General features: G+C 34.5%; 1 protein-coding gene across 1 annotated transcript in view; it reads left to right on the top strand.

Moving 5' to 3' along the window:
- Positions 1-21,341, top strand: part of MAN2A1 (mannosidase alpha class 2A member 1) — a 112,429-nt gene that overhangs the window by 47,764 nt on the left and 43,324 nt on the right. The window contains exons 10-12 of the mRNA XM_082075491.1: positions 3,420-3,605; positions 5,065-5,179; positions 7,721-7,788. Coding sequence (XP_081931617.1) covers positions 3,420-3,605; positions 5,065-5,179; positions 7,721-7,788 — 369 coding nt within the window. The remainder of the gene's footprint in view (positions 1-3,419; positions 3,606-5,064; positions 5,180-7,720; positions 7,789-21,341) is intronic.

Below are 21,341 nucleotides of genomic sequence, written 5' to 3' on the forward strand. Positions count from 1 at the left end.
TTCCTTTTTTCCTCCTTCCTTTTTTCCTCCTTCCTTTTTTCCTCCTTCCTTTTTTCCTCCTTCCTTTTTTCCTCCTTGCTTTTTTCCTCCTTGCTTTTTTCCTCCTTGCTTTTTTCCTCCTTGCTTTTTTCCTCCTTGCTTTTTTCCTCCTTGCTTTTTTCCTCCTTGCTTTTTTCCTCCTTGCTTTTTTCCTCCTTGCTTTTTTCCTCCTTGCTTTTTTCCTCCTTGCTTTTTTCCTCCTTGCTTTTTTCCTCCTTGCTTTTTTCCTCCTTGCTTTTTTCCTCCTTGCTTTTTTCCTCCTTGCTTTTTTCCTCCTTGCTTTTTTCCTCCTTGCTTTTTTCCTCCTTGCTTTTTTCCTCCTTGCTTTTTTCCTCCTTGCTTTTTTCCTCCTTGCTTTTTTCCTCCTTGCTTTTTTCCTCCTTGCTTTTTTCCTCCTTGCTTTTTTCCTCCTTGCTTTTTTCCTCCTTGCTTTTTTCCTCCTTGCTTTTTTCCTCCTTGCTTTTTTCCTCCTTGCTTTTTTCCTCCTTGCTTTTTTCCTCCTTGCTTTTTTCCTCCTTGCTTTTTTCCTCCTTGCTTTTTTCCTCCTTGCTTTTTTCCTCCTTGCTTTTTCGGGGGGGGGGCGGTGTTTGTGTTCTAATGTAGGGAAGCAAGAGAGGTGTGGAAAGTAGCCTTTTGGAAGCATGGGAAAGTACCATTTTGGAGGCAGATACAAGTGCCTTTCATAAGAGAAAGCATTGAAAGAATAAGGAATGTGTAAGGTGAAGTGACATCAAGGGCCTAAGAATAGAAAGGTGTTAGGGAAGAGGCAGTGTAACGTAGAAGTCATTGCCTTGACCAGCAAGGAGAAGTCTTGCAAATCTGAAAGCAGAGAGGAAAGAAGCCAAAGACTGTCAGGAAGCATAAGAAAAATAAAACCAAAGCTGAGAGGAATGACAAAAAGCCAGGCTAGGATCCTTTTGGCAGAAGAATGTAAAAATAATAAAGTAAGGAGAAGTTACCAGAGGAGTTTTAATCAGAACTTTGGAATGTTACAAGTGTTATGTACAAAAACCTAGAATGTTAGAAGATTACAGAGAAGATATTTGTAAGGTTAACAGTAATCAGGAAGTGTGACATCTATTCAGAAATAGTTTACAAATACAGTACCAAGCAGCACTAGGAATATGATTTTCTTGAAAGCATTTTTTTTAACTTACCGTATCAAAATGAATACTAATTAGCTCTGTTCTCATTAGCTTGTTTTTCATAGGAATCTTTGATTTTCAGTGAAAACAGCTTTGTTTAATACTGCCATTGGAAAACACAAGATATATAGAAAACAGGATAGATTATGTCCTTAGAAATCAAGATCCCTACTTACTTTTTTTTTTTTTCCACATTTTGCCTCAATTACAGTTTGATAAAATGCACCAAGGATTTATTTTTCTTTTAGTTTCATCATAGCCTATTTTGTCAATTTTTTTTTATTTTATTGTCATTTTTCAATTTTTTATTACTAATGCTGCAAAAAAATCATATGAATTGCTTTCAAGTTTATTTTTAGTATTTAGAACTTTACATTGATTCCTTCATGTAAGAGTTTCAGTTAGCTTTCAGTTACTTTTCTGAAAGTCATAGGAGTTTCAAATCTTCCTTATAGACAAAGTGGCTTTGAAGTGAGGTTCTGGAAGCAGTATGACCTGAAAATGTTTTTACAGCTTCATTTTAGTGTTATTTCTTTTGGTTTTAAGGTTGTTACCATGTTCATAAATAATAGACTTTCCTATTTAAAACCAAACCAACCAACCAAACAAACAAACAAAAAGATGAATTGTGGGGAGGGAAATCTAACCTGTATTTTGAGGACTAAATTTTTTTGTTCTCTGCTTCATAGCTACAGTTCAGTAACTGTTCAGTGGCTAAGTCAGATTTTTTTAAAAGGATAAAACACTTTCAGATGGGGTTTATCCACTAGATGTGTATCTGATGCCTTTTGAACTACTATATACTTGTTTTCCTTTCAAGTTAAACTGTAAGAGAACAAAGTTGGAGGAATGAATAGATGTAGGTATTGGCACTAAGCAACATTAAAATCACAGCCATTAAGCTTAAGTGCACTAGCAATCAAAAAAAAAAAATTATTACTTTTGGCACCTTGATTTTGTGTGTAACTTCTCAGAAGTTTGCTAATCTGTAAGAGCAAAATCTCATTCTATCACTCAGATATTTACATTATTATGAGTTGAGTGGTTACATGTAGTAGAGTCTACTTCTCGGTTTGGTTTGACACATTTTACTTTCAGTTTCCACATAATTGTCACCTGTGTGATACATAAAGAGAAAGAGACCAGATTGAAGTATTTTTCATCTTAATATTTAATATCAATGCACAGTCTGAAAAGCCAGGTTGAGAATGATTTTAAAATTTGTTGTTGTACCTAGTTTAAATCTGAACACATGCACTCACTGACAGCTTGGGTAAATGTAAAAGTTGACGTATTTTTCTTTAAAAAAAAATAAAACATGCTTAGAAGTTAATGTTACATTTGTTTCGAGAACATACGTTATTTTGCTCTCTTTTGTTTTTGTAACATTAACATTTATCTTCTTGGATTCAACAAACACTTGAGAAACCTCAAATAAAGATTGAAAAGGAATCTGACCCTTTTCAGACTTACAAAAAAAGAACTGTAATATTTTAGGAAAAGGAGATAGGAAAAAAGTTAACGCATGGCTTCCTACAGTTTCTACAGGCATCTTTCTAGTCAGATATTAGATTCTGATAAAGCAGGTCAGAACGTAATGGTGATATTTTAGTGCTAGGCTTTTGCTTAAGAGGAAGAGAGCTCTGCATTCTGTTCAGTCTAAGAGTTTTTTAATTCAGTGTTCTAAATATTCAGGTGAATGTATAGTGAGCAGGTGTATGAACTGCCTAAGTCTTCGGGATAATTTACTTTGCTTAAAATACAAATAACAGAATAGATACTATATGGACTATATAGATTGATATATTTCTTTCAGATGATTTAATTTGTTTAGTAAGTTGCTTTTTGAAATAGGAATTATATGGCTCCTGTAAGACCATCTATCCTTACTGTGCTGTTTTAAGGTAAGATCTGTATACCTCACAGGTTTGTCAAAATGCTGTGTTATTTTCTACTGACATATTTTTACTTTAAAGCTCTATTTTCCATCACCGAAGCCTTTCAAGGAGCTTACAAGGTTTAAAACTAGTTGATGATGAAGTGCAGCAGTGATGTTTAACTGTTTGAAGACAGAAACAGGGTAAAAAGTACAAGAGTAAAGTTTAAATAACTCATGGAACTAGGCAAAGTGAATGAAGTAAAAACATCAGTTTTGTTGTTTTTTTTTTCAAGTAAAATGTTACTTTTTTGCTTTTTAAACCTATATAAATATTTTATTATTCTCTGCATTTCCAGGGCAGCTGAAATCCTCTACTCCTTGGCTTTGGTACAGTCCAGTAAATCTGAGAAGATGAGTGTATTTCCTTCAGTGAATAACTATAAATTGCTGACAGAAGCTAGGAGGAACCTTGGACTCTTTCAGCATCATGATGCTATTACAGGAACAGCTAAAGATTGGGTAGTTGTAGATTATGGCACTAGGTAATTTAGTATAAATATATTAACTTATATCTTAATTTTTCTTTGCTTTTTTAAAACAGAAGTATTTATTTTAGAGATACAGATTTGCTGTAGCTAGCAACATATTACTGGAAGTGTGGTGCTGCTGCTCTTCAAGGGAAATGGATTTGATTACCTGTGCTTTTCATTTATAAATTATTTTTTAATCCTCTGAAGAATTTGATATCCAAACAAAATTTCTGAGGTCTCAAAAGAAGCTAGGTAGACACAATGCTGAGAGTTCTGTAATAACAGGGCTATTTTCTGCAGTAATTATTGTATAGGAGAACATTGTTTTGCTGTGCTAAGCAATGAACAAGATGCATACTAATTTAAGCATATATTCCTTGGAAAATCCCATACCCTCTGTCACCTACCTTTCTTCAATGTGGGAAATCTCTTTCATGTTGCAAATCTTCTAACTAGTCTGTTGTTGTTTATTGCTGGTAAATCTCATGGGTAGTTGCTTTCTCAGTATTGACAAATTCTTCTGCTAGCTACTTTGTGGAATTTTTTTGAAGAGGATATAATTATGTATATGTGTGTGTATGTAGATATATGCTTTAGTTATGCATTTGTTCAGAAAATGGTTTTGTATTGTATGTAACAATGTTATCATTCCAATGTTAACATTCCAGTGTAAGAATTGTTAACATTGGAATGTTAAGCACTGGTAAATTTGATTGATTGAGGTAGATGATGGTGGACAGTTGATGACAGAGCATGTCTATTTAATAAGTTATTGTTTTAAATGCCTCTAAAATACTCTTTCTTGGTGTAAACTACTGCATTCATGACAAGTATTTTCAAATTCCATGAATTTGTTATTTTTTTAATCTAGTAAAGCATAGGTGTAGTCAAGGCATAAATATGTGCAAGGCACTTGGTTATGAAGGAGTAGAAAAAAGGCTTTTTTCAGTTCACAAATAAACTATCTAAACTCTTTACATTTAAGATTTTTTTTTTAAACCCTGTGTCAGTTGAACCAATGGAAATAATGGTAATAATTTAAATTTTTATGTTTCAAATTGTTTTTCTAGTTCTGCTTAAATGCAGTCTTGACTTCGTGACCAGTGTTACATGCTTGTCTCCACTATAGATACTATAAATCAAACATTTAAAACACAAACTTTCCTGAAATTACATTTTGAAAAAGTACATGATATTTTTGAGGGTGTTTTATAGCATAACAGTGGAGTGGAAATGTACTTTATTTTCAGTATGCAAGGTAGAAATACAATGAAACTCAATGTATTTCTGCATTTTGCAGTCTGGTCACTCATTGCAACTAGCTGTGCCTAATTTCATGCTATATTGATATTAAAAGTTCCATTTCTCTTTCTGTAACTCATCCTTTTGAGTTTTTTAATATTTTAAAGTTTTGATGATATCACATTGAATAAAAATATGAAAATTAACAAGACTTCAACATTTTTAACAGGCTTTTCCACTCAATAATGAACTTGAAGAAAGTGATAATTGACTCTGTTCATATTCTTATCCTAAAGGATAAAGGTGCTTATAATTATGACACGTCAACTCCATTCCTGAAGATGGTGAGCTATCATTCCTGATTTCCTCCAAACATAAAATGTGAACTGTCTTTTCAGTACAGTTTGAGTGTCCTGGAAGAAGTAAAAATGATATTTGCTAGTAGTAATACCTGCTGAAAAATCAGCTACTTGTCACTGTTCGTGTTAGTTGAAGATATGGGAAAGTAACAAGTGAAAACTTCACTTAAGGCTGAAAAAACAGCACATCTAAAGAAAATTTACTTATTTTGTTCCACTTCGTGAATCACACAGTAAAACCATGTGTTCTGATTTTTTTGTGAGCATAAATTTGTTGGTCACTTCAGTGATGTGCATATGGTAAGTAAAAAAGAAACAATATGCAGTCCTGTAATTTGACTTCGCTTATTACTTAAGCAAATGTAGGAAGTGGAAAATTTCCAACTGAATGTAAGCGTAAGATGCATTCACAAGACCAGGTCTAGGAAAGACCTTGTGCTTTTTTCCTTAGCTGAAAGTATTTGAAACAGGAACTTACAGATGATAAAGTCAGCAACAGATCTCCACATATCATTTTGAAACCCATTTTACGGTGAGGAGCACCTCGAAGAAGCACTTACTAAGATTGTTTCCTTGCAAAATTGTTAAGTTTCTTCACTTTCTGAACAAATGCTCTCTCCTGTGATAGCTAAGTAGTTTTATGAAGTCTACTGAAATCTATACACCTGGAACAGAGAGCAAATGAGATGCTTTAATTTTTTTTTGTGTACAAATGTAGCAGTTTTCATTATGAGATTACCTCACACTTCTGATATAACTAGGATGACATATATTCTGCTGGCTTAGCAGTACTAGATGTGTCATACCTCAAATTACACTTCCAATCACATGTATTTAAAAAAAATAGAATAATTCTTTATACATTTTATGACTTTGATGCTAATATATATGCACATGCTGCATATATGTGGCTGTGGGTATGCACTATATGTGTGTGCCACAAATGTAATTTTTCTCCTAATTTGAAAAGGCTAACAAAATGAATATGCACTTTCATAAGCTAAAAATATTTTGAAGTTCTTATTGTGGAATTTGTAGAATGCTAATGGAAGAATTTCTGGATATTTACAGAAAACCTTTCGCAAATCTACAGCAAACAGAAAATTCAAAAGGCACTTGTTTTGAAATACTATCATGGTATTTTGGTGGCTGACAGAAGCTGACATCAAAAATTGCACAGATGGGCATTCAGAATGAATGTCGAGAGAGCTTAGAAAGACCAATAAGCAGGATTGAAAATGGATGTTGTCTTTGAAGGTAGAAGAAGGAAAAAGCACATGATCAAAGGAGCAGAGCACCAGACCGTAGTAGTATTCCAGTAGACTGTAGGGACAACAACGGGAAAATTGCCCTTCTTGAAACCAGAGAAAAGGAAGCTGGAAATGAGACAGGATGGAAGGGTTCCAGAATTCCACTGCTTGCACTGTGTTTCTGCCGTTCTTAATTATTAGTTACACACAAAAGCATCATGTTTTTTCTCAGATGATAACAGGATGTTTTGTATGTTATGTGCATGTTTTACGGACCACATCAGTAAATAAACAAAGCCTAAATTGCTCGGAAGACAATACACTGAAAAATGGAAGAAATTCAGAGATCTCTGAATGATCCAACTGATAGGATGAGATCCAACCTATAAAACTAAAGCTATGCAACCATTGCGTCATGCCTGTGTATTAGTCTTACATCTTTGAGTGCAGAAAGAATGCTTCCATGTAAGAGACAGTAGTTGGATTTGAAAAACGTGATTTTTGAGGAATATTCTAAGGAACTGGGAGCTTTGCACTTCAGTTATAAAGTCTATAGTTATTACCATTATATGAACCAATAGGAATGTGACAGTACATGGACAGCCGGGCTCTTGTTTTGCTTAAATACTAATGCAATAGTGACAGTAATGCCTTTGTCACTACCTTTTCTTAATGGAAGTGAGCCTTGGTCATATTGTATATAAGAGAGAAACCAGTGAAAAATCAGAATTGATCAATATTGTGAAACAATTCTTCAAATAGTTTGTCACATAAAAATCATACATACACCCAAAATTATATCTTTTGAACATTTTCTTTATGTACAGTATAAGGTAACAATGGCATCTGACAGAGTACTAAACTCAATCCTTGTGACAAATATACAGGAGTGTAGGGTTTCAGAGGGTAAATTTATAGCAAGAGAAAGTAATATATGATAAATATTTGCAAAATCTGAAGGAAGTTGAAGATTATGATATCTTGTATGCAAAAATGAAAACACGGAGGTCACAATTTGATGGTGGTATCTAATCTAAGATATGTACAATGAAAGCAAATGTTTCTCAATGAATTAGTCAAAAAGAGCCCTTTTGTCAGTCTGAAGTACTTAGTTTATAAAATTTTGTGTCCTTTATAAGGTGTTAATGTAGACTTCTGTTTATGGTGTGGCTAGTATGGTTTTGTACTTCATAAAATTCATTCATGTAATACACAAAACTCATATGTTATACGTTTAAGTGTATTCTTAAGCAAATTCAAAGATCTTATCTTCTAGGATGATGTTCAGTCTTCCCAAGATTCTTTGCCACACAAGACAGTTATAAAGCTGACGTCGCAACCAAGGTAAATAATTTACATTTTACTTGGTGTCTGAGATTCTTTTAGTAGTGTGTGTGTGTTTTCACTACCTAGTAGGTTTTTATGCCATTTCATTTTTTGTAACATTCACTCAAAATAAAGGGAAATTTAAAAAAAAAAAAAGATAGGCTGGCATATTATGCTAATACTATTATGTCTAGTCGAAAGAAGACATAGCACTTTAAAACTATAGAAGTTTCTCACATAGAACTAATTCATAATATATAAATACTGGGTTGTCTTTAAAATTTAAGTAGAGCGTAAACTAGGACACTGTTTTCTGTTAACTGCAACTTTCCACTGTATTAAGATGGCTTCTTTATATGTAGTTCGAGAGTATTCAGTTGAAACTGCTATCACCATGAATGTTCCATATCCAACCTGAAAGAACTTGAACATTCATTAAAAATCAACTAATCCAAATAAAGTAAGATGTATGGATGCGAGAGCTGCTATGTGTGTAAATCAAATATATATCAAGGGTTTTGCTTGCAGATGGTTTAAGATAAATTTAAAAAGTAGTGAATGCTATTTTTGCTGGTGTTAGTATTTAATTTCTCTAGTTCTAGCAAAGTGGCAAAGCTTAATTGCCTAATTCATGAAGGTGTTAGACTATTCAACAAACAGACTGCTACTGTTAAAACATTCTGATCAGATTCTTCAAAAAAATGGGTAAAGTTTTGTCATTGTGAGCTTTTGGGGGAAGCTGTCTTCAGTCTTCTAAAGTTAAAGGTGTGCGTATATATAGTTTTAGTATAAGCTTGTCTCTGCAGCATTCAGGTAGAGCATACTTTATTTTTTTTTTAATAGGAATTTTATTCTCTTGTTGGGGTGCTAGATAGGTGCTAATACATTATCTTAAACTTGTCCAAGATGGACAAAACCTCAGGTGCCTATCTATTTATTTGAACAAAATCTTTTAACTTTTTCAAAATATTCCCTCAGATATCCTTACAGGGAAATGATTATATATATTGTATATAAACACTTAGCTGGAGGCAAGTTGTGATGTAGAGTTTCTTAGCCATTTGAGGATAGCTTTGCCTCTCTTCTTTAGGTTAGCTATTGAAATTTCTTCCATCCATCCCCTGAATTGCCTTTTGTTTGCATCCACTGTTCCACTTACCTCTCTGCATAGTAAGTTTTCCCCTTTCTGGTGTTCATGCATTTCAGGCATTTGCTTTTTTTTTTAATTTCCCCCTCTCCTCTAGTGCATTAAGTAGATATTAATTTTAAAATAAAAAAGCTTGATAATACATATGTTATCCTAGCAGCCTGTTGCAGCTGTTCTCTAAACTTGTCTTAACTTACTAAGAAGATAATGTTGGTAGATAATTGCTAATTTTTACTTCTCTGGTACTGTGAAGATACCATACGGTCATGTAGGATGTGATTCATGTTCCAAAGACTGTGTAATCAGAATTATAGGAGACAGAAGAAAGAGGAAAAAAACGGAGAGAGAAGGGAATGAGAAAGATTACAAGGGAATATTGATATTGCTGCCTGAAAATCTGTTTTTTATAATGGCTTCCTGTTTGTAGGCACTTTGAAAGCAATGCTTCAGTGCACACTACTTCATGTCTCCTTTGTTGGTAAAATTTTCACTTGAATATCTGTATGTTCAATTGTTTTCTCTTATGAAAATAAGCTTAATCTTTCTAGCTTCTAACTTTATCTCTGGTTGTACTCTGAATCTCCACTAGTGTTACTACCATCATGAAAAGTGGTATGCAAGCTGAGACAGTATATTTTGCTTAAATATAACATGTGAATATTATAACTATGCATCTGGGTTTTCTAGGTAACCAGTATATATGTGAAAAGTTCATTTTATTAGAATCTTAAACTCAATTTGAAAAACTTATCATTAAGGATTACTGTGCCTAAACTTCAGAATTTGAAGTTTCTAAGACAGAAACTGAATTTTCATTTCAAATTTTGAGATATCAGCAGATTGAAAATACTGATTCTGGTCAAAACTCGATTATTTGGTTGTCCTTTATTCATAATAGTCTTTATTGTTCATGTCTGTAGCATGAAATCTCTAGATTTCTGTCTGTTAATGTGTTTTAATATACCATTATGATGGACAGAAATTGTCAATGTAACTGACAAGGTGTTACTTTTCTTGAGTTGCCTGAATATTTAGCTTTTTGTAGTTTTGCATTTCCATGTCAAGATTTTTACAAATATCTGTATTGTAAATTGATTATTCTTGTAGGAGTTTGGTTCATATCACCTATAAATTGAAAGAGCACTACTAATGGGAAGCTCACAAAATAATGAAGGTTTTTATCTGATTAATTACTCAATTTATTTTTTTTTTTCCTTATTTTATTGAGTTGATACTGTCAATTTCAAATCTAACCTACTTTTCAACAGGGAAGTATTTGGTAGTACACTTTTGCCTCATCCAGCCTTTCTTTTTGGTGTTCTTAGTTAAATGATCTCTTGACTGCTTGTGGGAGTTGTAGTCAGTAGTGAAAACTGATGTGACAGACTGTACAGAAGAGTTAGTACAGCCTGATTACATGAAAAAAAAAAAAGAGAAAATAAATCTTTCAGGAGTCATTGTCCTACTACAAAATAGTTCCAGATTGTGTAGTTGAGAAGTACCTTTCAAACTGCTTCTAAGTAGGTACCACTTTTAATATATTCAGTATTATTCCCCCCCTCTATGCATCTCTTCTGTAGTGCTGTTGCTGTATTTTAATGAATCCATAGTTTTATAAAAAACATGATGTGTCAACTTCAATGAAATAGGTGTGTAGAGTATTTTAAATCTTACTGTGACTCTGCCACCTTAGAACATCCTGGTGGTCTTTTGATCAGGCTTTTGAGCACTGCAATTATGGTATATTTAATTACACTAATCCTCTTTTTACCTGATAACTGAAGTTGCACGTTTTTTAAAAAATTGTTACTTTCAGCTGAAAGACAAAGCTTTCACAAGATAATATCCAACTAGATATGGAAGTACTTTCATCTTGTTTTGAAATTAACAATTGAAGACAAAGCCCATGAGTGTGCTGATAAATTGGATAGCGCGTCATACTTCTTCTGAGAGCCCTGACCTTTGATATAATCATTGCTTCTTGGGAATAATCTGCCAGAAGTCATACTTCCCAAATGGCAAAACACTTGCTCAACTTCGGAGAGCGGGTGTGGCTTGAACCTTTTGCCATCCACTTTAAGCTGTTGACTGTTGATGAAGGGTCTGTCAATAGTGCGAGTGGCAAGATTTACTAGCTATTTGTATCTACGGTGTTTCCCAGAGGTAGCATTACAGGGGAATGTGGTACATGACCAGGTAATTAAATTGACTGTGTGTACCAACTTGGATTCGTATTGGTAATGTTTGGCACAAAATGGTGAACATAGGAGTGAATGAGATCTAACAGTATCAAATCATGCTTTTTTTTTTTTTTTTTTTCCTAATTCTGAACCTTCACGTATACCTGCGTGGGGAGCTGCAGTAGCGAGCTCCATTGCACTCTACAAGCATGGTCTAAGGCAGGGGTGTCAAACTCATTTTCACCAGGGGCTACATCGGCCTCGCGGCTGTCGTCAATGGGCGAAGGTAATTTTAGGACTACATTTATAAATGTAGAAGTAGTTACATTTATGCAGTCCTCAAAATTACGTTGACCCTTTGATGACAGCTGCAAGGCTGATGTGGCCCCTGGTGAAAAAGAGTTTGACACCCTTTGTATAAGGCATCCCATCTGTGTTGAAGATACTACGATGTTGAAATATTTTTAAAAGTCATTTATTTAGAATTATTTTTAATACTGAATCAGCAATACTTATTTGCCCACAAATACTCATATCAGCTAATTGTAAAAAAATGTCTATGATATCCTCCTTATCAGGCTAGTTTAATAGCTTAGCAGGCACATTTTCTACTAGTTGAAATATTCACGGTGCTTAGGAGATTAATTCTGAATGGGATATGCAGTAATCAATTATTTCGTCAAAGATTTGTCAGAGAACCGAACAGCTTAGTGACATCCACCTTATAAAAGAAAGATTCTTTCTTTTCCCAATAGAGGATACAAAATAATCTGGGCTGTTATCCGTACTCCAATATATATGAGCAGGTTTTGGAATAAGCTTATAATTAACAAAGTTTTGGTATAAGCTGTGTTCACCCTCTTGGGTCCAATTTTTTTTTTTTTTTGAGAAAGAAAATTCTGATTTACCTTTAAGATTTTGCACGTTGGTTACATTTTAAAAAAATCACTTGACAGGTGTACCCACTGCTTTCTCAACACAACACATAATGTATAAATTAATGCTATGTTACTAAGTTTAACGTGTGATTAAGAGTAATGTACAAAGGTAAAAAATTCTTTGCGGAGCAGTGTGTATGTTGCTGTATTTGGTTGGAAGATCACAGCAACAATAACTTGCGTAAGAAGAAAATTCTGTTGGTGTGATATGCCAAAAGGTAAAACTGTCCTGATGATGTGAAGCACATGATTAAAGCTGTATCTTTTTGAGCGTAGAAGATGACTTGATTAGGGTAATGTTTTAATATTCTCATTTGGCAACTTTAACTTTGATGGTGGGATTTTTGTTGTTTTTTTTTGACCTACATTGCCCTTGTTGGTACTATCAGTCTAAACAGCTGTCCAGTGTAGTTTGAAGGAGAGGATGCTCCGACAGCATTTGACATTTCAGTAATACACATTTTAATTACTTTTTATGTTTACATGAATTCTGAGGCATGTGTGTTTCTAGTTATATACTGAAACAGTTTAAATATACAGTTAAAACAAGGGTAATTTCAATTGTCAATGAGGGAATAAAAATGTTCAAAGAAAACAAGAAAGAATACAGTAACATTTAAAATGAGGCTAAAAGTATTTGTGGCTGTCCGTACATTGCTAATAAGCCCACTTATTCCCCAGTGAAAAAAAAAATCCCTGAACAAACCAGCAGTTTTATTTTTTATTGGATGAAATAGTGATAGCAATATGCACAACCTTGTTATGTTTCTGTTGAAGTGAAACCTCTGTATTAGTAACTTTAAGTTGACAGGATGAGTAGTTGTTCAGTCGAGCCTTAAGACTCTTCTGTTAACAAACAACATTTAATTAAGCACTTGTATTCTCAGCAAGGAGTATTCTCTGTGCAAGTAGTTAAAAAATCTAAATATGCGAAGAGCTGCACTTCTAGTTTCTCATACCCTGGCTGTTCAGGCTGAATACAGCCTAGTGTTTGTTTTTTTTTCAAAGTTACTTTAAAGTGTTAATCTTGGTCGTCAGCAGCCTGATCAATTTATCGGACTTCAGGTGACCTGTAACTGCCACGAACATGTTCTGTTTGTAGTAAACGCAAGGTCATTTTTGACTAAATTGGATGGGTATTTAAAAAGAATTCTCCCTCCTGATTTTCATGATAGCAGATCTGTTGCAAAGGCAATGAAATGCTTCGCTGACACTGGGTAACTCAGGTGTCTGAATCCTGACGCATCAGTTAATATGAACTTGAAATAAATATTTCAGTAAAAATCATTCTGGCAAAAGTGAAACAAATAAACAAAACCAAAATCAGAGTACATTAATTCTGCTTTATAGGTGGAATTTAGCTATGCTACTTTTGACCAAAACTGGCAAATTCTGCATTGGCGATGTCTAATGGGAGAGAAAGAGCATGGAAGAGTTCACAGCACCTTGATCTGTTAATTCTCGTTATTTCTGTAAGGTCATAGCAGTTTTTCAGCTATTTCTATTTTTACAGTACAAGTTTTTTTCTACTTGTTATAATTGCACTACATTCAGGCTTATCTCGGTGCTGACTCCCTGCACTGGCTGTTGACATTTCGCTGAAAGCTTATCTGTGAACTTTAAAAACAAAGCAACAAATAAGCTAAGGGATGAATATCTGTTTTGATGTAAGGGATAGCTCTTTAAAACTGAACTGTATTCATTTTTTGAGTTATTATAAATTTTCATTATTAAGAAGAAAAAGAAACAGCTTTGATTTCCAATAAATTCCACTCTGAAGCTTTCTTTGGAATTAATATTTATTTTTCAAAACTCAGTTTTAACTGTCATGCTTCTGAATTCAAGTGTTTCTAAAAGTCGTTAAATTTCAAACTTTTAACCATTACTTTTTCAGCGTGTAAAAATTCTTGTAAATAAAATTTTTCAGTTTTTGGTCTGTCTTGTTGTTGATAAACCGAAGATGATCTGACTGTCTTTGAAACCACAGTTGGAAAATTAAGCCAGTAAATAAGGTGATACAGTTTGTAGCATTTGTAGCATCTTTGCAGGTTCTCAAGATTTCACAACTTTAGGAATTTCAGTTCAATGCACAGAATTTGAACTTTTTTTGTGGAGGGTTGCAGTACCAGTGCAATCAGATTATGATGGTGCTTCAGTTGGCTTTAAGTGTTATAATTTTAAAATTCCACAGTTAGGTGTTAGAAGAAATTTCTGGATTCCTCTGAAAACACTGTTTGTAATGGAAGTGTCATATAAAATGCAGAAAGCATAGATTAACTACATGTACTTTGGGGAGGAGGAAAAATACCTGGGTTTGTTTTTCAAAACCAAAAAGTGGTCATTATGAAGGCATATGGCTAGTAAAGAACTGAATACAACTGAAGGATCTGCATTGTATACATGTACTTGTTGGACGTAGAAGAGGCACATTTTCAGTATATTAGTATACCTGTGTATTATTTCTTTTTTTTCCAGGCACTGGCCCCTTCAGCCTTTTTACTGGAGTTGCTTTGAGGCAATACTGTAGTTAGTCCAAGGCTTTCAAGGCACAGTCTGAAGTGATATGGCATACTTGAAGTCTTTCTTTCTGCTCTTCTGAACCAGATTTTTTTTCCCTTCTAAATGCAGATTTATAAAGCCTGCACTACAAGAGGAACAAGGAAAGGATTTTAGTGAAGGTACTTCCTGATCCTGAAAAAGTCAGGGGGCTTCAAGCCCATCTTGGACTTCAGAACACCTCACAACTTTGTGGTAAAAGAAAAATTTCAAATAGTGCCTTTGGACTTAATCCTTTTATCTCTGTTCGGAGAACAATCATGTAGTCCAGATTAGGATATGTGTGCCGCTACAATCCATCCAAATCATAGGAAATATGTGTATCTGACATATGTATTAGGTACATAACGTTTTCAAAGTCTTGTCTTAGGTTGATGTTAGTTTTTTTGTGTTCTCAAAATTTAGTTCTTGCTGTGCTGTTGTCTGTGTTTATTGTGAATGCTGTTTTCTTGAGGATGTTCCATGATTTGTTCTTGAGAAAACCGCGCAAAGATCCTGTTTCCTGTGAGAGCAGTGGGGTGGAATATGTGTCTGATTCTCTGCCTTTTGCATGAGCAATGGATATTATGAAGATATATCTGTAGAGTTATAAAAGGAGAATTGGTAGGAATGTGTGTGTGGGTTCTCTCACCTTTATTAACGAACCTGAAGTTTTACTTCGGTTTTGTCATTAGGAAGGGCATTCCTGGAACTTTTTTTTTGAAGCTTAGTATCATTGCTTTTAATTATTTCTATGTTAATCAGAACTGTCAGCCATTACTGCTTTTAGAAAGAATGTATGCTTTGAACATTTTAGCTCTGTTTCTAAACTAAGCATTTAACTTCTTCAAATGCTGTTATGATCATAGCGTAATTCTATTTTGTGTTAGTTAAAACTCTACAGGATTCTTGTGGACTTACTTGTTTATTGGTAGTATCTCTTTTTTTATTTCTTGATGTCATCAGTATGATTTTATAATGAAAAGCTGATCTGTGGATAATAAATTCTGTTTCCACTTTTTTCTTTTTTTTTTTTTAACATTATAAAAGCAACACAAATTTATATTGTGTGCTTGTAGTTTCAAATTGAGATTAGATTCCTACAGGATTTTTTTCATAAACTAGAAAATGTGTCTTGTTTAGAAGAGGCAAAAATCTTAATATTTGTTAATATATAACAATATTTGATTATATATATTCAAGATTAATAGTCTACTCTATAATCAAGAGTTCAATTGGATTATAAGGGTTTCTGCTTAGATAGCAATTGATTGATTTTTTTTTTTTTTTTTAAATATCTGTTACAGTATTGGTATTCCTAAATTAGGATTCTTAAATTTACAAGAAGAAAAATCTACTTAGATTTTGTCCAGTCAATGAAAAGCCCCTTGGGAAGGTATCGGAATCTCCTTTTCAGGAGAACTTGATTTTGTCTGACTATATAGAGGAGATCTGTTTGCTTAACTTGAATTTTTATTAAAACACCCAGTGTAACAAATTTCATGTTTAGATCTGACAGTGTTTTGTTTTGTTTTGGAAAAGATCTTTAAGGTCATCGAGTCCAGCCATTAACCTAACACTGCCAAGCAGCTAAAGTCACTTCGTTTATTCAGCCTGGAACAGACCGATGAGAGACCTCGTTGCCAGCCTACAGATTCCTCAAAAGGGGAGGAGGGGGGGGCAGGTGCTGATCTCTTCTCTTTGGTGACCAATGACGGAACCTGAGGGAATGGCAGGAAGTTGTGCCAGGAGAGGTTTAGGTTGGACATTAGGAAAAGGTTCTTCCCCCAGAGGGTGGTGGAGCACTGGAACAGGCTCCCCAGGGAGGTGTCACGGCCCCAAGCCTGACAGTGTTCAAGAAGAGACTGGACAACACCCTCAGACACACGGTGTGAACCATGGGGTTGTCATATGCAGGGGCGGGATTTGGACACAGTGATCTTTATGGATCCCTTCCAACTCAGGACATGCTGTGATTCTAAGCCCACTTCTAAACCATGTCCTTAAGAATGTCATTTATGCACCTTTTAAACACCTCCAGGGATGGTGACTCAACCATTTCCCTGGGCAGCCTGTTCTAATGCCTGACAACCCTTTTCATGAAGAAGTTTTTCCTAATACCTAATCCGAACCTCCTCTGGTACAACCTGGGGCCCTTTCCTCTTGTCCTATCACTTGCTACTTGGGAGAAGAGACCAACACCCTCTGTGCTACAACCTCCTTTCAGGTAGTTGTAGACAGCGATAAGATCTCCCTTGAGCCTGCTTTTCTCCAGGCCAAACAGCCCCAGTTCCCTCAGCTGCTTCCCATCAGGCTCGTGCTCTAGACCCTTCACCAGCTTCATTGCCCTTCTCTGAACTCTCTCCAGCACCTCAATATCTTTCTTGTTGGGAGGGGCCCAAAACTGAACACAGTATTCAAGGTGCAGCCTCACCAGTGCCGAGTACAGGGGCAGATGATCAGTGTATCTGAGACTACAGCGCTTGGATCATAAGGTTTTCCTCACAAAATACTTTTCTAGTTAATTTAGTCTTTAGGGTTGTACAGTTATAAACACTAATGATTTCAGCATCTCTTCTGTATCTCAGAGGTGGTATACATTGAAGCTGTATTTATTATTGAAACTAAATGTGGTAATACAGGGTGTTTCAAAAAGATTAACCCGATTTCAAAGCAATAGTGATTTCAGATTGGGTCCATCTTTTTGAAACATCCAGTATAATTGTGTTGATGCATTTTAAAGCATACTTTCCCTGTAGTTTCATTTGGTGTTTTGAGCTTAACTTGGTGTAGCGTTTTCTGAAAGTTCACTCTCAAAATAGGCAGACAAAAATTTAAAAAAACCAAACAAAACCAGAAGACAAACCCAAACAAAATAAAAAATACAAACACAACAAGCAAGCCACTAACCCAAACAAGAATGTTGAAGTAAATCTGATCCCCTTTTTCAAAAACTGAAAAGCAAAAAAACAGATTTGGTGTCATGTTTTAATTCCACACTATCATTTAATTTGTAGTGGGTTTGTTGTAAATACATTTTTGCCAGTGCTACCTTCACTCTGTTAACAGACAAACTTGCTAGTTGCCTAGCTGTTACTTAAATGTTCATTGATAATTGTTGGATATCATATATTATTCAAGTTGTATATCTGGGTATTCATCTGAGCAGGGAGGAGTTTTTTGTTCAAGTGAGGCAAAAACAAAAAACCCAGGAAATTATTTAGATTATAAAATCACAAATTATTTTCTATTTTTATCAATCATGCTAATAGAATGTAAATAGAATTTGAAGTCGTAGTGGGAACAAACTATATAGGATTAGCATTTAATCCCATCTTAGTTAACTGGAGGAAATATTTCATAGTCAAAGAAAGAAATGAAGTAGGCAAGTTGAAGTATTACACACCACATGGAAGAATAATGTAGGGACCAACCAAATAGGCACTAGTGAAGCAGAAAAAGACTAGGCATTACAGATCAGATTGATAGTTATTCGTATGGTATCGGAGGCAATTTTGCTTTTGGATGATTTGAATGGAAATGTACTATGTAAAATACAGCTGAAATAGTGTTCTATACTCAGAGTGATGGAGATGAGATTTTGTGAAGGCTTAATGGGGAAACAGGAGTACTCGGACCGAAGAGATGTTGAAAGAGCATCATCTGTTCAGCCTTTGAAAAGGCTGATGATGAGGAATATAAATCTAGAAATACATACAGGTGTGTTACAAAGTGAATCATGCTTGCAGTGGAAAGAAGGAGGGCATCACTGGAAGAAATACTGTTTTCTGTAAAGTAATTAAATTTAATTCTATGTTATCAAAATAGGTGCTTGAGCTGCAGAACAGTATGAAGAGTTTTTGATGTTTTCAAGAATAGTGATTGCAGCATTTGTCCAAGGTTGTTCTGTTGAATCCTTATTCTTGTTAAGAGGTCAGACTACAGCAACCTTTTAGTCCACTGTTGTATTATTTGTAATTAATATCTACATTTGCTTTTTTTTCACCTGAATGTAGTGTTGAGAGTTCTAGTAAACAAGGGTATTTTGCAGTACCCAGCATGCCCTAAGGTTATGGGCTAATCGGTTTTGTAAATACTGTCTTTTATTTGAGCAACTGAAATAAAAAAAAGTGGACTAGCTTAAGGCATGTAAGACCTTCCAGTGACCTGAAATGTTACCTAGTGTTTGTATGAGAACTAGTTCCTGTAATGAGAGAATAGCTCTGCTTACAGTGCTGTCCCTAATGCACAAGCACAGCAATTTAAGCTGTTTTTCATATAGGCAAAAGGAATTTCCTGTTTAGAATAAAAAGTTTTTCCTCTGACAAATGTCATTTTGGCACTTGGCGGATCTGCTCTAAAAGGAAAAGTGTTTCTGTATTGCTTTTGATGAAAGAGCTGTCTGAGTGTTGGGTATTTTAACTGTTTTACACATTAACGGTTTGCAGAGTAATACATTTATTTTATTTTGAATTTTTTTTTTACTGTGGGTAGGTAGGTTTCCGATGAGGTCAGAAGTGTTGAGTAATAACTATTTACATTAGTAGCAACAGATCAGTCCGCTATAGGAATGCAAAAGTCAAGGCTTATTTCCTCATATTGGGAAATTCTGGATTTTGCTGCTACCTCTCCCTCGCCCCATATATATGTAGCATATATAGTAGATGTATGTATCTTGTTGTATTTAGAAAAATAAAAAAATCCTAAATCCCTAACATCATATTTCTCTAAATTAGTTGGTATCGTTTGACATGAAAGTATATTTTCCCGTCTGGAAAAAAAAAAAAAAGGCAACCTCTGCAGAATTATTCCATCTCTTAGTTATTACTGGTTTTCTTCCTTTCTGAATATGAACTAAGAAAATTATTTTTGGATTATTGGACAAGTAATGCATATCTCTTCAAAAAATACATTAAATAATTGCGTAGGGGCTTATGGACTTTTTAACTCAAAATTAACCGAGAGTTTGATTTCCACGTTCTTAATTTCCATGTTCTGAATTTGGTTCCTTACTTTTTGGTAGGGTTTGCAACTATTAAAATAAAGTTGTGAACCAAATATCATTGATAGTAGTTCAAGACACACAGAAGTTTAGAGTTTGGTGTTTTGAATAGTGTATTAGAAAAAAGTATAATTTGGATAATATCAGGAAAACTTCTTACATTTCAAAAATAAATATTCATGTGGCAAAAGGGGAAATGAAGATAGTTTTAAAAATACCTGCAGTATCCAATTTTCTTTAAAATAAGCATGAATCAGACTTCAGTGCTTTCAGGAACTAGATTAGTCACAATGTGTGAGATTTTGAGTGACTTTGTCCAAAACTTTCTTCGTTACCTAACTTTCTTGCTAAATAAATTTTGAATAGGACTGAAAAGTCTCTGGAAATGCTGTGAAACGTTTCAGTTCTAAAGCTCAATTTAGTAACTGATAGAAGAGTTCTAGAAAAAAGCATTTATCTGCCATCAAGGAGAGTGTCATGATTACGAGCCTGCACAGTTGGCTTTTGATGATTAGTCTTGTTCTTAAAGGAATATTAAGAACATGGTCTGAGATATTAGGAAATGTCTACTTATTCTAGAAGCCCAGCATGACCAGATGATTCCAGATGGTGTCCTGAATCCCCTTTTTTGAAGGGGGCGGTAGGGGGGTGGGGAATTAAAAAAAAAAAACTTGAGTAAGGGACAATTCACGTTGTATGTATGGCATTTATATGGCATCTGTTTTCAGAACTATTCGTTTGTAGACTCCTTCCATCTTTAGTAATTCATAGCAGAAATGCATGCAAACTTGACCAGATATGGAAAAAACTGGATGAGGGTACCTGTACTTAACATGTCACTTTAATCATACTAATCAGACTAAGGAGGCCTTGACTCTTATGTGAAAGACCATAAGAGCTTTGAACATAACTAAGTAACTTGATATAACTTTTGTTTTCCTAACCTAGTGTTTTGAGTACATATTCAGCAGAGATTTTCCTCTTAAGAAAAAGGAATTGTTATGGTTATTTTTTGCTTTAAGTTTTTTCTTATGGCCCTCTGAAGCAATGAGAGAACTTTTTAAATAACACAAATGATTTTCGTAGTCCAGTTATTTTTTAGGTTTTTTTCTGTATTAAAAGTTGAGAAAAGTAAGTCTCTATTACATGTTTACTTGGGCTTCAGTGCAAGGAAGTTGTAACTCTTTTCTTCGTGGGAGGTTGTATGTGTTTGCAATGCACAGATAAATATCTGTTTTAAGTAGATGGTCGTGGTTCTGATTTTTGATGATTCTAGCTTTCTCAGGCTTTTCTTTTTTTCTTAAGACTCCAATTTACAGCAGAAGTAACGTAATTAAAATTTTTTAATAGTATCTTTAGTGGCTGCCATGTCAAGCAGTGCTTCATGGAGTTTCAATACTAATCTCCAGTTTGTTTCCACCTCATACACATCAGTATTTACTAATTAAACAATGTTACTATCTACTGACTCTTGCATCTTTCAAAGTATATTTTGAGATATGGAATGGTTTTGATTCTCTCCTGGTCCCCCATTTGATGTCTGGAGTTTTTATTGTTTTATCATCCCAGTGAGATGACTTTGCTTAGAGAATTTCAGTTTTGTTTAGAATGCCAGAATCTTAGTTCATCAAAGTCCATCAAATGCTGACATGTCAGAACACTTTTCTAGTTGAATTCTGGTTTCGAACCCACCAGTCCTTCTGATGATTTTTAACATATGCAGAGTTACTTCAGTTCTTTTTTTTAGGGCTTAAAGCATTTTAATGTGT

The sequence above is a fragment of the Streptopelia decaocto genome, assembly GCF_964273445.1.
Source record: "Streptopelia decaocto genome assembly, chromosome: Z".
NCBI classification, from domain to species: Eukaryota; Metazoa; Chordata; class Aves; order Columbiformes; family Columbidae; genus Streptopelia; species Streptopelia decaocto.